This window comes from Pinus tabuliformis, chromosome X (assembly GCF_031772625.1).
Source record: "Pinus tabuliformis cultivar Carrire ecotype Pingquan chromosome X, CPIR1, whole genome shotgun sequence".
Classification (NCBI taxonomy): domain Eukaryota; kingdom Viridiplantae; phylum Streptophyta; class Pinopsida; order Pinales; family Pinaceae; genus Pinus; species Pinus tabuliformis.
Window position 1 is genome coordinate 381,327,165 of NC_142308.1, and position 18,162 is coordinate 381,345,326.

The 18,162-nt window shown below is 40.9% G+C and overlaps 1 protein-coding gene across 4 annotated transcripts in view; it reads left to right on the forward strand.

The window, feature by feature from the left end:
* LOC149140132 (Ypt/Rab-GAP domain of gyp1p superfamily protein) overlaps nt 1–18,162 on the forward strand; it is a 287,711-nt gene that overhangs the window by 248,964 nt on the left and 20,585 nt on the right. For all 4 annotated transcript variants that reach the window (XM_089446802.1, XM_089446799.1, XM_089446798.1 and 1 more), the window contains exons 8-9: nt 4,197–4,282; nt 4,380–4,481. In XM_089446802.1, the coding sequence (XP_089302928.1) occupies nt 4,197–4,282; nt 4,380–4,481 (188 nt within the window). The remainder of the gene's footprint in view (nt 1–4,196; nt 4,283–4,379; nt 4,482–18,162) is intronic.

Here is an 18,162-nt window from a genome sequence, read left to right on the forward strand (position 1 = left end):
CCATCCCGGGAGCATAGATTGTAGGCATTTCACCGCTACATCGGCAGTACAGAGAGTTTCCTGAAGGAAAATTATGTCACTTCTAGACTCTTGCAGGAGTCTTTTAAGAGCCAGTCGTTTATTGGGGTTGGCTAGTCCCTTGCAGTTGTAGGAGAGCCAGATCATGGGGAACCACAGATCAGGGGCTCATTTGCTCTAAGTGCCCGTTCAATAGTATACTGTCTCCCCTTAGCAACATCCGCAACTGCATTAAGCTTTGCAGAGGAAATATTGGATGGTCTACCGCGTTTTTGTTTGCGATGCCTACCAGGGGATGATCCCAGTCCTAGCAGCTTAGGACGAGCCCGGGATCTCAAATGATAATGATGGGAGCCGGAACCGGCCTGGGAGGGCGGGGAGTCAGCGCAACCCAATGCCGGATTGTGGGAGGGGGGGGTGGTGGAAAAAGTGGGTGGGGGAGGGGCGATGGTGCACAAAATGGAGGGGAGAGTAACATTTTCTGAGAATGAATTCCGATATGTGGAGTGTATCGAATGAAATTCATCAGAAATAAAAGGAGTACAGATAGGAGTGGAAGCATTACCCGAATGAGCAGGTGCAGCCTCCGCCGATTTGGTAGCATCCTCTGCTGTCTTTGAGCGTGTACGTGGCGGTCCTGTTGAGGGCGTTGCTTTCCTCCGAGAGTTCATCTTAGCACCATCATCCGCCTTTTTGTTAAGAGACTCCTGTTGAGCTTGAACACCAGCTGACGAGATGTTTACTCCTGCATTTTGTGCCATAGTAGTCTTCTGACGAGGTCCTTTAGTCTCCGCTGTAGTCACCCCCGTGATCAACGGACAATCCTTGTACAGGTGGCCAATTTTATGGCACCTGCGGCAACGAAAAGGGACTCCTTCGTAGTCCAGGAGCTGCTTGCGGGAGACATGATTATGGTGTAGTGTAATAGTTCCCTCAAGACCAGGTCTAGTGTCCATGTAAACTAGAATGCGCGCCAAAGTCCTAGTTCCCGTTTTCTCATATGATCTGTCGTGCTCCAGGTATGTACCAAGTGTGTCCCCAATCCTCTTGAAAGCATATGGACTCCAGAATTGCCATGGCAGACCTGGTAGTCGAACCCATATGGGTCCAGCCCCCAATTGTTCACGTTCTGGATCAAAGAGAGGATCCCATCGCTTGAGCAGGACTGGTGCTAGCTCAATATGCCAAAACTGGGAGAGGATCCACTGGGTGTATTCAGGACGGTGGAAGTGCAAGGCAAACCAGCCTCTGGTGAGAACCATAACCTCTGGTAATTCTTTTAGCAGCGTACCCCAAATTTCCTCCACCCATGCCTTTAGTCGCTCCGCGCTGTAGGTGCGACCACGAACCCTACCAACCAATACCTTGTGCGAAGCAGCCATCACATCCGGCAGTGGAGCTTCCGGCCCAAAAAATACACTAAAGTTCGAGTCAATGTCCCGCATACATCTGCCTTTCGTCACCTTTTCAGAACGCTTGCCGATGGGGGTCTCCTTCAGAAGTTTGCGACAGGGATCAGATGAACTATGCTGAGCAGAGCCCGTGGAGCGAACCGGAATTGGTGTGGTAGCGAAGCATCCCGAGCGAATCGGGGAGCGAGGAGCCGAGGAGCTAGTGCCCGGAGGGAAGTGAGGGGAGGAGTGGAAAGGTTGTCGTTGGGCCTGCGGCATAAAGGAAACTGAGGGAGAATGTGAGCTGGATGGAGGCGGGGGCGAAGGAGGCGGAGGTAATGCAGAGCGGTTAGAGTACTGTAGCGGAGCATCCAGTGTAGGCGAGTTCAGGAAGCTAGTACCCAGAAGCTGTAACGTCGCAGGAGAAAGGGGTGGGCACACAAGAGGTGAGGCGTCCGAAGGATTGAAGTCAGTGGCTCTGTTCTGCCCTGTTGCCGGCATATGCCTCGGTTGTGAAGTCGCACCTGTCTCATAACCCAGTGCGACGCTCCGCAGTACCATAAGGGGTCTATTAGAGTGAGCCCAAATTTCCTGATGGGGCGTGGGGTCCGCTTCGTAATCGACCAGGTCTTCATCGCCCATTCTGTGTGTCGGTGCAGGGAAAGCCGGTATAGGAATCGATCCGGAAATCGACAGCGGAAAGGAAGGAGGGTTTAGTGCGCCACCGGAACCGGGAGGGGACCGCAGAATAAGACAAAAGCCTCCGTGAATCCCAAAATCGCAGTCAATGAAAAGGCCGTCAGAGCTGTCGTTACCCAGGTGCACCAGGTGCAGGTCGCCATGGGAGGGGGGCCCTGTGTCAAACCCTAGTTAGGGTCCGCCATGTTTGTCGCCTTCGAGCTCCGTTATCAAAAAAAGCAATCCATATTCATTTCAATGTCAACCCCAAGGCATACATATTCTACACCCATTTGGATTTGAGCTTGTGACCTCTTACAAGGAAACACATGCTCTTAACCATCAAGATGTCCATAACATTAAATGAAAGCACATGATTACAAGAATGGTTAGAGTACCTATCATAAGAAGGTCCACTCGGTTCAGATATGACCCACCTTCCTTCAGGAAGAAATGCCAAATGGGAGAGAGGTCTGACTGGAGCAATGGGTGGAGAAATTTGGCATAATGTTATGTGCTGACCATCATGGGGTTATTGGTTGGTTGGCTGTCAAATGAGGAGAAAATTTGTCTCCTATGGGTTACCCATTTTTGTTGGGTAATAGGCCACAATGGAGGTGTCCAACAATCAATATCATCAACATTGAGATACATAAAGGGCTTGGTGCTTTTGAATAATGGCAATCACATACCCTCATACATGATAAAATTTAATGAAAATGTTGCAATTCCTTCCAATCCTAAAATCCTGAAAGCCTTTAAGTCTGCTGTATTTTGAATGGGATATGAAATTCTACTCTCCATATGAAGTCTGATGAGGTTGGAACCACTCTCAAACATCATGAGACAATTATTGATAATGTTAAATTAAAATTGTCATTTCCTTTCTCTTTCCCTTTTGTCTTTATTCCTAAAGTTTAACATTTCCTTTATCTTTCTTTTTCATCATTTTATTTAAATTTCAACATTACCATTAATTGCGAGTATTTTTAGTGCAATCTGACGGTGAAACCCTCTTTTAAAGAAAAATTTCCAGTCAGAGGCTTCTACAACTCTCATTAATTCATAATTAACATCCAATTAGGCAATAAAGCCAAAATTGCGGGTTCCAACAATCCAATTGTGGAAAATATGACAATTGTTTTTTGGAAATGTGCTATATGGACATTGAAGCATGCTTGAAACATGTTTCGCACATGTGAAATGCATTTCAAGCACGTTTTAGCATTTTGATATGGAAACACAACTGGTACAATGGAGGGGGGTACGTTTCTTGCAATATAGGTAAGGGTAAATATTATATCATATTATTTTTGAAAGGCTTTTGAACTTTCTCAAAATAAACATTCCGTATGGGTAAAAAGAAACCAATGGTCCAATCATAATTTGATGAATATTTTAAGAACTCAAATCCAAGCAATATAGCATGGAATACCTCAATCCTCAATCTATATTTATATGTAGAATATAGAAGTGGTAGAAATCTCTTCATTATCCTAGAAATCCTCACATTCATTGAGCAACTAATGCTTCCTAGCTATAATTAGTCAATTAGGATAATGGATAGGAGGATTTGAAAAGCATTATGACATTAAGATTTCGAAAGTTTAGCTGAGGCTTGGCCCAGGACCCAACTACATCTGGGATCCAGCGATGAAAGGTTCAAACCAAAATTTCCAGATCAATAGAATAGGGTATTCGTGTATCTGATATATAATGAATCTGGGAATTTATCCTCCAAAAAGGTAAATATTGAATGGATTGACTGAATATTTGTAACTGGAACAATAGAAGCTGTTACACATATCATGGTGCTTGAAGTTAGTAAGAAAGAATACATGAGCCCAATTCCACTTAAACCAAAAGGCATACTTTAGAAAAGCAATAGCCCCAACATTGTATGTGACTTCCGTCATTGGTGTGGAATGTTTTCTATGAGTTTTGAAAGAACTCATTTCTTATTTTTCTGAATATGCACTTTCCATTTAGGTGAAGGATGCCATAATTGTTCTTTCTTATTGTTTCTGCTATTAAAAGAAGGCAAAAAATCAAATGTTGATATTTTGACACAAATATCTAATCTTGTTCTCGTCATGCTTGACATATTAGAACCAGTTTCAAGACATGTGGAGGAGCAAGGGCTAGAGTTCCTGCAGTTTGCTTTCCGCTGGTTTAACTGCCTTTTAATTCGTGAGGTGTGAAATTTAAATGAAGTTTTTCATCTAACAATTATATAAAAGACACATTTCAAATATAATTTATAATCTCCACTGTGGTTGAATTTGAATGCAGATTCCTTTTCATCTCGTTACAAGGTTGTGGGATACATATCTTGCAGAAGGAGATGGTTTTGCAGATTTCCTTGTATATGTGTGTGCTAGCCTTTTGCTAACGGTGAGTTATTAATTTAAGTTACTTCTCTGATTTGGTTTAGTCAGGTAATGTACAGCTCTCAGAAAACATGGAGAGCTAAAATGAGGAAGAAGGGGATGATACGGAGGCCCACACTATGTTGAGAAACTCCTTACCAAATTCCTTTGACAACTATACATACACTTGTGAAGTTGGTGTCCTTGAAAATAGTAAATATTATTTTGTTAGTTGAAGTACTACAATTCCTTTTCTTGAAAAAACCTACATTGTTTGAAGTATAATTGTTTAAGTAATAGATAAATTATTCATTAACTATACTAATTAATTGCCATGATTAATTGATATTTCTTAGACTATTAGTTACTAGTGCAACTAAAAACTGCATTTGTTCAATCCTAGCATTTTTGTTTGTTTGTTTAATCCATAGATTGTTTACTAAATGTTATTTTTTATTTTTTGAATATTTATTTGTTAGTAGACATAAGATTTCTTTGTATTTTCTTCTATTTGTATTATCATATGTGTAAGTGTAAATTTAGGACAAGGCCATGGGAATTGCTATGATTGATAATAAATCTTATCATTTACTTACCTCTCTTCTACAATGAACCAATCCATTTGTATCTAGGTTCCTTTATCTTAATAATGTCATGCATCAAAAGGTTCATTGTGTGAACTGTTACCCACCACTTTGTGGGTGATATCCCTAGGAGAAATGTTTTCTCCAAGATGGTCCTCAGCCGGCAGCAAACGACCCCTTGTATCCACCAGATAGCTCAATGTGCCATTTCCTCCGCCACTCGAGCCAGCCTTGTGGTCCCTCGCCCATCTGTTATGATCGCATGTTTGAAGGTGGGCCTCCTGACTCCAGAGGTATGACTTTTCATTAGTTTAATTGAGTATTTTTGTTTAATTATCATGGACACTTTTGGGAATGGATTGGTGGGGGGACTCTGTGGAAAGACTGGGCTAGGTTTGTGCTCTTGTCTCCTCTTCTCGATTTGGTGGTTAGCCTTGTATCCTAGTCCTGTGGGATTTCCTTTACTGGCCATTAGCTTTAGGGTTGGAACTACATGGGAAATACCGATTTTGGTTGCATGGTCCTGCTTCCCGACACCATATACATTACTCCCCTCCGCTCATTTTAGCCCCATTCATCTTTTTTCCCATTCGGGTCCACATGTGTCTACTGGGTCCACATCTGGTTAGCCTCCCCCTCGCCTTGTCCACACCTTGGGTTGGGCGTGGAATGATGCCCCAGAGGTTGATGCAACTAAAAAGAAAAGAAAAACCATAATTTGGCCACTTTCAACAAGAAATGTACCACAAAATGCAAAAGATGGTCGGGTCATACGAATTTAGCATATGGGCAAAAGCCAAACATGAGCTCTACCCTTTATCTATGGCCATCACCCTGGTTCCTATGGGTCCTAGATGAGCCCGCTCCATCATTAAGGAACCCATGGTTGTCCCAACCCTTGGTGGGCGATGAACTGCCCTACTTCAAAGGGGTGTCCACTGTTATATTCGACACATCATGCTCTCATCCCCTGCAGCCCTGAGTAGTTATAAATAAAAATCAATCAAAGGCCAAAGGCATATGAATAGGGCTGGAAAAACAAACGCTAGGGTAGCTCATGTACCATGATTTTCTCCTTCCTACACTCATATACCCAAGTGCGGGCTTCCCTCGTCATAGCTACCCTTTTATCATGACATGTGGCCTTGGGCATTCCCCTGATCCCCATTCTTCCATCACTATATCATTTTCCACCTACCACCTGATGGATGTACTATGGACATGTCACCCCCTTTAAAGGTTGAAACCACCTAATAGGGTCCTTGATTAACCCCCTTATTGAGCTTGGAGACACTTGTACATGCCAAAGCCCACTATGGAAGGGCATGCCACCATGAAGTGCCCCATTGATTCCATGATCTATAAGTTCTTTTACTTGATTATTCTAATGACTTGTTGTATTGGAGGGCAAGGGGACGCATTGGATCTTATGCAGGATTGCAAGTGGGTCTCCATTTGGGGCTTGGTCTCCCTATACGGGGTCTAAGCCTTCTAGAGGGCCACATTGGCACTTGTAGGGTGAGCATTGAGAGCCATGGCCCTCCACTATAGCAAAGAGTACTTCATAGATCCCCAACACCACTCAATGATTGCTTGCGTTCCACCTTTTTGGATTAAGATGATGCACCTGGTTCACCATGCCCAGCTGGCTCCACACTTACACCATACACTTGGCATATGTTCCAGGGTCCAGATGAGGATGTCTCACTGCAGGAGAAAAAGGGAGGGCTTATGTCATCATCCCAGCCCTTACAGATAGTTTACAAGCATTTATCGATCCACTTGGAGGTCCATCAGGATGTCCTTGTGCCCCCACACCCACTTGGGAGCACCACAGTGACTTGCTTGGAAAACAAGGGGCCAACCCCTTGTCCACTATGTTTGGAGTCCATTCTCTCACCATGGCACATTTTCGACTTCACTTGGCCTTCTCAATGGCCCAACGACTCATTATGTTGATCATTTTGCCCTCTTGAGAGGCTTATTTTGTGTTATTGAGCTATCTTGGTGGGCTTGTCCCCAAGTCATGTCATTATTATGTATTATTTTATTATTTGGGGCTAAATTAGACCAATTAGGCAAATCAAATCCCCTTTAGAGTTGTATAAATACGAGAGAGGCTCATTCTAACATCTCATCATCACTATGATTGGACTGGTATCTCCTGAGAGATTTTCACACTTTTTTCTGGGATAAAGTTTTTAGAGTTTCTTGATGCACTATGATGTTTGGATTTTTGCTATTGCCTTTGGAGTTTCTTTCTAATGCATAGTTGATGAATGGACATACTCTTTCTCTCATGTAAGTCAATTTTTTGAAGCTATTCTTGTTATCTTACTTTTCAAATGCATGTATATTGTTATCATTAATCTTGTATGGGTTAATGTAATGCAAAATTCTTCTAGGACCTTGAATAAGTGATTTAATGCATGCATTGTTCTTTGAAGGATTGGGTGAATGTTCCTAGAGGCACTTCTTAGGTTGAAAGAACTCGAAACTTCATCTCTTTGGCAAATTTGAAGTATAAATCCCTATTGACCTAGTTGCTGCCCTTGGAGAGGCTAGCAAAGATCAATTAGGGCTCCTTAGCTCACGAAAATTCTCGATCTATGTGTATCTTGACTCCATTAAGCCCAAGCAATAAGGCACTGATCCTCATATCCCTTTGGTGGTCAAATTTACCTCTCTTTTCTTCACTTTTCCAAATTCTAGGCCTAACCCTAGAGGGTCACCTAGGGCATCAAGCAAAATATTTTGTAGCCATCCAAACACCTTGAAAATTGGTCCACAATTGCATTGGGGTCTTCTCAAGGGGTCCTCCAAATTTGAGCACAATTCGATGATGAAATCTCGAGATATCACAAGCCCTATCTCAAGGATCATTTCTCTCCCTATGCTGATTTGGGTTAGTGTCCTCATTTGGATCATTGCATTCAAATTTCAAAAGAAAATTAGTCCTTTGATCCTATTCTCTTTCCTAATTAGGTCAAGCCCCTCTTTGGTCGATCAACTCCATACCCTTGACCTAGTTTGGGTCCACTTGGGTTCTCTGTGGTCCCACAACTTTATAACTCAAATTCCACAAGGATTACATAGAATCCATTTCTCCACAAGGATCCTTAAGTCTAGAAGCCACTTGTTAAGGCATATCCTCTAAACCTAGGCTCAAGTGTCCTCTTAGCCCTTCCTAGAGAGCATATCACCTTGCTTCTAAAACAAGTAAGCTATTTAATTGAGTCTTTCTTGTGAATAGGCTTTAGGAATCACTCCTTATCCAATCATTGATCTATTCATCATTGTGATTCCTATTTGATTGGGTCTCTTCCCATCGTTGAAAGTCCGTAAAGAGCAAGGAGCCTTAGTTGAGGTGACAGTGGGCTATTGGTCCATTGTTTCCCTTGACCTGGTAGTTGCACCATAGGATCCCCTCCTAGGACCCCTGCTAGTTTGAGCGATAACATGAACCAAACACCTAGACAAAAATATGTTGGGGTATCTATCCTCAATGATTGCTCTCGTTGCCTTACAGTTAGATTCATTATCGGTATTGACTTGGATGACATTGTATGGTCCAATAATTTCAATTTTTTGAATTAATGGTTGTGCAATGTTGATGCTGGCCTTGAACTTATCTAAGTTGTCATGAGATGAAAAGAAGATTGCATCAGGAGTAGACACACCAAGAACACTTATCGATGGATTGCCTTTTACATTTGTCCAATCATTAGATACAATGGATACCCCATATTCATTCCAAGAATTTGTGAATTTATCCTCAACATTTTTGATTTTTGCTTTTTCTTGATCAAGTCCAACGGTTCTAGATTTTGTCATATCCAAGGCCCTTGTGCCGTTTAGGGGCATCATTGATGGTAGTAACCATTTCATGCCAATAAGCTGAGAGAACATTGAATGTTATGCCACATGCAAAGAAAAATTAGAAAACTTTTGCATCCATGTCATCCCCACAACCTTAATCAAGGAGTTATGATATTGTTCTATGCCTTAAAGGGATGTTTGTGCCCGTGGCTATGAATCCACTACCATGGGTAGATGCCGATGGAATTCTCGTTCGGCCACTGAATGCTCAGTGTGTTGGTGGCCTCATGTTCACCCTTTGATCTTTTTGATTTGTATTGTGCTTCCTCCTCTTCCCTTATATATTTGGCTCTCTGTTGTGTTGGTACATTTGCATAGGTTTTGATTCCTATTTGCTTATTTCCATCCCATGGCCTTTTCCCACCTAGATGCTTTCTTGCATGGGTATATGAACCTGTGTAAATAGATTTGCAACGAGGGCATATAAATTTAGTGGTTCCACCCCTTTTCCCTCCTCCATGCCTTGTAACATATTTCCACAAGGGTGTTTGGTCTATTTTGGTTTTCTTTCCATTATTGTCTTCGCTCCCATTATCCTCTTCCTCTTCGTACTCCTCCTCTTCTCCAGGGTCTCCTAATCCACCACTACCCACTTCATTATCTTCATCACTTCTTCTTCTTTTGTTTCTCAACACCATCATCATAGCCAAAAATGGAACCAACGAGATAAGGCTAAGCCATATGCTCATCATGTTTGTTGAAGCTTGAGATTCTTTCTTGCATTAAAATGGGAGGAATGGGAAAGAGTAGGAGAAGAGAACATCTAGATTCTAGTAACTAGTTTCTGCTTCTAGATTTGATAGATTCATTCAACATATACAAAACACAAAGGTTTCATGGAAAAAGAAACAAGAATGGGATTAGACCCTACCTCTTTGGCTCCCAAGCTCTTACAAATGGTAGCCTTCAATCTCCCTTGCAAGCTCTCACAATCTTATCTTCTCAATCCTCTCAAATCTTATCCTCAAGGCTCAAACCAATGTTATTAGAACCAGACCAGTCATTGAACTGGTAGGCCCCCTAGATCGGGAACTGGTTAGAACCAAACTGAAACCAGTAAAAAAACTGGACCAAAAAATTGGTCAACCGAAAACATATAAAATTTTCAAATTTTAAAGAACATATATATTTTTGTGCATCCATATGAATCCAAACCATTTATACACAAATAAGAAAAGGTTCTCACTTATATAGCATGTAAAGGTGGTCATAACCAAAATAGCACTGAGTGCATTCCATCTCTAAATCGAAAATACATCAACAAACAAGCTCCCCATGGCCTCTAGCATCCAAGAAAATTCATGCTACAACAAATACGTACATATCATCAAAATCATTGCCTATATTGGGATCATTGTCATCAATATCACCCCCTAAGCATAAAATAAGATAGGAAAAGCATAGCATGTCAAGATTTTATTTGAGTGATGGGTACCTTTTTTAGTAAGCTCATGATAGAGGAGTTCGACAACCAATGCCACCAACATCAAGGTACATAGAGGGCTTGGTGCTCTTGATTAAATACTAGTTTTGTACCCTCATACATGACAAAATCCAATGGAGCGTTGCAATCCCCCCAATCTTGAAATTGGGGAAGACTGTTAAGTCTATTGGATTTTGAGTGAGATCTAAAATTCTACTTTCTCCATATGAAATCTAATGAGGTCAGAACCACTCTCAAACATCCTGAGTCATTTCATGGTAATGTTAAAAATTTAAGTAATGTAAAAGTGACATTCTATTTTATCTTTCATTTTCATCCTTTTACTTTAAGAATTTAACATTACCATGAATTGTATAACATTAGTAGGTCAATATGGTCAAATACTAGGCTTCCTTGTCAAAAATCATTGTTTTTTTGAAAAACATTGCTTTCAAAGAGTCCTTGGCAACAATGTACAAAACTGGCCGGTTCAGCAAAAAAAGGTCAGTTCAGTGCAGAAGTGGCCAAAAGTGGTTCATGTCACTGGTCTATACCAGTTTTGGCCTCAAACTGGTCAGATCGACCGATTCAAAACGGTTCAGTCCGGTCTTGATAACACTAGCTCAAACCCTCTCAATCTCTCTCACAAACTCATAAAATGATGTTAAGTGGGAGGGGAGGAGGCCTTTTATTCCCCTTGGCCCTCTTATTTCCCTCCAAAAACCAATTTTTCCCATATTGGGCCGTGAACGGGCGAAATGGGGTGGGAGAAAATCTTTTGTTTGGGGAGTGATCACTCCCGGATCGCTCATAGAGCATAAAAAATGCTTTAGGAGTGATCTGAGATCGCTCTGGGAGTGACACTCCCTGATCGCTCCTGAAAAACCAGGGAGCGACCTTTTGGTCTCTAGGAACACACTCCTTGAACATTCCTATATGGAGTGCGCTTCAGGAGTGTGTGTCGAGAGGGGGGGGGCTCCCTCGCAACCCTGGTCTTCTCCCCTCCATACCATCATTATTATTCACTAACACTTATTAATTGAAGGGTGGACTAAGGAAATGTTACTTCCCCTTGGGGGCTGGAAACACGTAATAGGGTGGTCCTTTAGCCACTCTTGCCGAGGAAGGAAACACCATTGCGAGCTCATGGCCCTAAATTTGGATGTGAATCTTTATTTGAAGTATTAAATAGCCGATTACATTTAAGATGGTTCGCTTAGATGCAATAATGATTATTGTCCTTGATGACTAATTGCTTTCACTAGACTATATGTTGTGATTGTTAGGTGGTTCAACAATCTTTTCTTGGGCACCTTACCCATAAGTACCCGGGCCACTAGAGAACTATAATGGCACCCACAGGTGAGGCGTTGAGAACCTTGGGCCTCCGAGCAACAGTAGCACATCACATATGACTTTGGGCACCTCCTGTACCTAGAACATTCTACCACTTTACACTACATTTGATGACTCTTCAAGATGATACACCTGGACCCAACATGCTCTAAAGTTGGCCTTAGCACCATATGAGGGATGGGAGCTAATCCAAGGGCCATATGAGGATGGTCTCACCTTTAGAGACTTGGGAGGGCTAATATTACCTAGAAAGCCCTCAACATTGGTGCAGAGGACATTATGAGTAGTTGGAGACCCAAGAGACCACTTTATGGTGCCCTAGTTAGATTTTGGGGACCATAGAGGGATATTGATGGAAATTTGAGGGCCAACCCTCAAATTGTGATTTTTAGAGGCTTCTACATCACACTTGGCACTTAATAGCCTCAACGCTTGGCATTTGGAGCTCTTATCATGCATGACGCCAGCGCTAGAGGGTTAACGACTCACACATGTCTGCTTGTTTTTCATTTTTGGTCTAAAGCTAGTGGGTTGGCTTGTAACCCAAGGCGTTCGACTTTTGTCTAGGGGCCTTTAGGCTAAAATTATTACTCATCCTGAGGAGAGGAACATTTGTAAATCATCATCATCACTGGGACTAATTTGGCCCTCTTTAGGGGAATTTCGGTTTCTCGTATCTTGGCAAGATGTGATCTATGGAGTACTTTGCATATTGGAGCTATTTTCTTGTCTTTGGAGAAGTTACCTCAGATGAATGATGTATTATTCATGCATTTCATCTAATAAGTGAGCTTTGTTGTTGAAGAAATTTTCATTTAATGTCTAATGTATGGAATGTAATGGTTATGTAAGATTTTTCTATTGTGCCTTAAAAATCAATTGCATAGAATCTAGATAACCTCATTGTGTGCATTACTTATATATGGAATGTGAATGGTAGTCCCCTTGGAAAACTCCTCTTGTAGCTCGCCCAAGTTCTTTTGATCCCTCATAAAGAAAATAGTTAGCGTTTTGTTGCTAGGGCATCAAAATATCCTTACTGCTTTGCAAGATCTAGCTAATCTTAAGCATCCATAGATGCCATTGACCAAAGGAATAGGCACTGGCCTTGTCTAGTTGGTGATCAAGTCAAATTTTATCCATAAATTCAATTTTGTCCTCTCTTCTCAAATTTGACCCTCTTAAGGGTGAGCAACCCAATTTGGGCTTAGTGTGAAATTGGCTAGGGAAGAGATTCTAGGGTTTGGAAGGATTCAACATCTAGGGTTGAGTGGTTGCCTCAAAATCATTCCCTTGTGGTGGCTAATCTCTTCATCTTCTCCCGTAACTTCTCTTTCCCTAGGAAAAACCCTAGTTAGGTTAAGCTTCAATTTGAGGGCTTCTTGAAGGTTTCATGTCCCATAACCTTGTTGAAATACATTGTGAGAAACCTTTTCTTGGCACCTTGACCTTATGTCACCCCAACTGACAAGATATTAATCAAACCATAGGTCTTGCATTGCGTTAGTTTGGCCTCTACTTGGGATGAAAATTTCCTTTTCTCATACTCTGAACCTCATTCTTAAACCGGGCGATCTCTAAGAGGGCTATTCGATTGTCTTGAACTTCAAAACCTAGAATATCTCTTGTAGGTGACCTTATATGGAGACTCCTCCCATTGGTGAAAATCCATGAAGAGTAGGGGGTAGTAGCTGTGGTGACAACGGGCTACTACCTTATTGTTGTCACTTGGTCTAGTGATTTTCTTGTTGGGTAACCACCCACAAGCTTTCTAGATTTTGTGACAACATTTTTGGTGTTGTTTTCGGGGAGGAAGCAAGTGTACCTCCTCATATTTTTAAGCTTTAGCTTCATTCTTTTAAAGAGGAAAATCTCTAATGACAAGGTAGATCTACTCCATTGGAATAACGAAGCCCTTGTTCTTCATTGAAATTCAAAATTCAATGCTTGTAGGGTGAAGCAAGCATCTCTCAAGGTATTTTGAATTCACCTTGGCGACTCCCCATTTGATTATTGTGCAAGAATCAAGGTGATGGCTCCTTGGGATCTACATGAGGTTAACATTTGTGATTTTTTGCATATAGAAGAAGGGAAGTGGGGCATGAGCAACCATCATTTTGACAAGGATTTGATCTATGACACTGATGATGATGTTAACAATGACCTTGTCTTGCCTTGCTCTTCCTGTGGTGATGATGTGTTATCCATCTCCTCCTGCCATTTGCAACATGATTTTGAGAATATCGATGAATGTTGTATGCCTGAAATAGCTTGCAAACGAAAGTTCTTGAGCTTAATCATTGATTACTCCATACTCAGGCTGCAAGAAAGGATCCAATGGTGCAAGTTGGATTCCTCTTTTCCCTCTTCATCCACAACTCTTTTTCATGATACATGGTCATCTTATTTTCTCACCTCCCACCCTTGTGATTCAACGTGTCAATCTTGCAAAGGTGATTGTGATATTTTCTTGTTCTATCTCATAATGACTCATAGGGACAAGAGATGTTATGTTGATCTAATGATATGTTGGTTACATTAGTTATATGACTATACTTAGCTCATGCATCGTATGCTAATATTGCATAGTAGTGTAGTTACATTTTGTGTGAGCATTCTAATATCATTCATAATACATATCATGTTTCATGTAGATTTGATTGCATTTAGATTAGATTTATTTTCTGTATGAATTTATACTTTCATATAAAACATGGGCGATACCCTACACCTAGTGCACATGCTCCTAAACAAGTTTATTGCAAGATGTAGGTTATAGGTCTACAAGCCTAGGGATTGCTGTGTTGAATTTTGTAGCTATGGCTGGTCTTCATAATTAATATTTTTACTCTTGATGTATTTGTAATAAATTTATAAAGCATGTTCTTCATGCTTGGATCAAAAGGAAAAATATTGTAATGCATGTTCGTCATGCTCTTTTCAAAAGAAGAAAATTATGAATTTTAAATTTGAATTTTGGCTCCAAAATAACCTAGTTGGCCCTCCCACAATGACAAGTCGACTCTGCTTCTTGAGGCACCCATTCGACCTCTCAAGAATCTATATATTCACCCATTTTGTCCTCCAAGAAAACTCGTCTATTTGAGGCCAACGAATATGAAGTTTGAGGCCAACAAATGTGAAGTCTGAGGCTAGCGAATAGGAAGGTTCGAGGCCAGTGAATATGAAGTCTGAGGCCAGTGAAGAAGTTTTGTTTGAGGCCAATGATAAGAGTCTGAGGCAAGTAAAGAAGGTTCAGACCACCTGAGGAAAGAATAAGGACAAATCTGAGAAGTAGGAAGAGATGAATTTGAGGCTAAGACAAATCTTAGGCAGAGAGAGATTAAATTTGTGGCAGTGTATACGGGCAGCTGAATCAAGTCTTCCTGAAAGAAGAAAGGCCGAATTTGTTGGACAATCGATTCTCTTGTTGGGAGGGCAGCTGACTAGGTTTGAACTAGCTAGATTATTGGTCAGTTTGACCTAGTATATCACTGATGTATCTTTGTTGAACTTGATGATTTCTCTAAGGAAAAGGTTGTTGGGTTTTCCCACAGTAAATACTCGTGTTATTGTGTGGTTGTCTCTTTATGATCCTTATGAAATTTTGTTTTACAATTGAGCTCCTCTGTGTAATTGATTTATGATGAAAAGACTCAAGAAAAAGATTAACCGAATGTAAAATCATAAGAAGTAATTATCAGTTTAGAGGATGCCCTAAAATTTTAGCACGTTGGAGTTCTCATGAACTCCTTGTTCGAGCATATGGATAATGCGCTCTACAGTGAGCTCATGTCCTAGTTGGAGCTAGATGTTACCCACCAAAATGGATGACACTATAGGAGAAAAAATTTCTCCCATTCTTCACATCCAATTGGCTAGCCATGTAGCCCCTGACAACCACCGCTAGATGATGACGTGCCATTATATGTCTGCTACTTGCATCAGTCATATGCTTCTCACTGATTTGGCAAAAGCACATGGACAAAGGTGGGCTCCGAGGGTACTTTATTCATTTTGCAATCGAGTGCTTATGCTTGATTGTATTTGGGCATTTGATACGGATTATGGGGTGACCTGGAAGAAAGAGGGATTTTGGCCATGATCTTGTTCTCTCACCTTAAATGGGGGGTTAATTTGTAGTATTCCAAGAGGATCTTTTTTTGCCCTTAGAGTTTCAAACATGGAATTTATTTGCACTAATAATGCACTATTATTCACAACCTTCCCGTGGCAATTAAAATTGCAATAGTGGACAGATAAGCAATATCAATAAGAAACATAGGCAACATGAAAACATCATTAACTCAGTTCCACTTTACAACCATTTTCTAGGGCTGTTACACCCCAACAATATCAATCATTCCAATAATAAAAATATAGTCCAAATTGTTGGAAATATGGTAGCCATGGTCGGTATTTTCATCAAGAAAAGAAAAAGGAATTAAATTTGTATTTACAACTCCACATTTGCATAAGTCAGCCTTAAGTCGGCTAGGCCCCTTTGGAGCCACCTATTCGACTCTGTTTGAAGACTACAAATACAAGAGCCCTCCTCCTCATTTGGGCATGGAATTACCTCATGTATTATATTTGTTCTAGCAAAGGGGGAAGGAGGAGGAGGTCAAAAATCTTAGGGAGACTTGGCACTTGTTTTTGGTCAGCTATTATGTTTGTTTTTCTGGATGTATTGATGAACTTTGCACTCTCTCTCATAAGGAAGGATTTATGGGTTTTCCCCTTGTGGGTTTTACCCTAGCCTCAGGTCTAATTTCCATGTCTCTTGTCTCAATGTCTCATGGTTATTTTTCTATTTCTCTTTCATGTTTGTTGGTTGAAATTTTCTTCTGTATAATTGCTTAATGACTTTGAATGCTATATTGTTAAAATTGGCAACTAGGGCCAAATTCCACTTTGGACAACTCCTTTGGGGAAGATAATTGTAGCATTAAATTCCTCTTTTCGAGAGGACTAAAATCGACCGAAAGATCATCAAATTTGGTTAAGGAGAAGTGTGATTTTGAATTTATGTTTCTATCATTTAAAATTAACAAGGTCAGACTCACCTATATGTCGGCTCAATAAGCCCAAACATCACGTCTCTTCAACCCCATCGAATTGTATATAAAGAGGTGCCTTTCAACCTCATTTAAAACATCTCAAGGGCTTTAATATATCTCTGTGGTAGCCGCAACTTGAAGGACAAGTATTGGGTATTTTTTTGATATGTTCTTCCTTCCACAAGTTCGAACTTGAAGCAGAATGGTGGCCAGAGGTCGGGGCAGTGAATTTTGGTGAGCTCTATCCTTTGTTGAAAGCCGCATCTTCTTGTACACATTTCAGGAGGTCCGCAGGACTTGTGAGTGTTGGATAGGGTGGCCGAAAGGCTATTCACTACTCAAAGGAGCAAAACATGCCGCAGATCCAAAGTCCAAGCACAAGTAGACATGGAACCTTAATGGGTGTTCTTTTTAGCACAAAACCTTAGCCAAATAAGATCAGGTTTGTCGGAAGGAAGTACCACAACAAGTATCTCAAGATCCAGACTGTTTAGGCTTTGTATCTACAAGTCCTAACTGTAGATATTCGACCGCAGAATTCATCATCTACTTAACCAAGCTTCACTGTTCATTTTGGGAATATCATGGGCTCTTTTTAATTTGCAAAGGAAGCCGCATTAAGTGAACCAGGACCAAGCTCATTTAGGCACCTATTGTGTTGCAGCTCTGAATACTATTAGGGAAAAACTTGTCTGCTATTATTTGAAGACAGAATTGCAAACTTGTTTGGGCAGTATATTTGGCACATGGTCAGTGGTTCTGGTCATCATATTGGCAAGTCAACCTTGACATTGATTGTACTCTCTTTCTCTCCTGAACATTTGATATTGATAATAAGAAGATTTGATCAAGGGTTTTCCCCATCTTGGGGTTTTTCCCTGGCTTGTGCCATATCCTTGTGTTCTCTTGTCTTGGCTTGTCTTCTGATTCGATCGTATATGTTCTTTCTTAAGTTGCTATCAATGTGATAATGATTCAGTGCTAATGAAAGTGAAATGGACTAACAAATGGGCTCATATATATTATTGAAGTAATTGACCTAAGCAAAGAACATGTTAACCGAAATTTAACATGGTATCAGAGCTCAGGTGAGGTCAAGCCCAAGCAAGAGTAAAGGCAATCATCAATAAGCTTTGGTTGATCTCCTGAAGATAAGACAACATGAAGAGGATTGTGATTGCATGCTGTCTAATTAATTAATAGCAGAAGGATGGATGGATTTTTGCACAGAGATTTCTAAGTCTTTCGAGTAAAGGATTCTTGTTTTAGAGTGGAGGAGTATTCTCTAAGGTTGAGACTTCTATTTGTCTTACCTCAGATTTGGTATGGATCAAACTAGTATCATCAAGAACTTTTTTTTTGGGCTCCTTCACTTAGAATATATATGCGTTGGCAAATTGGAAG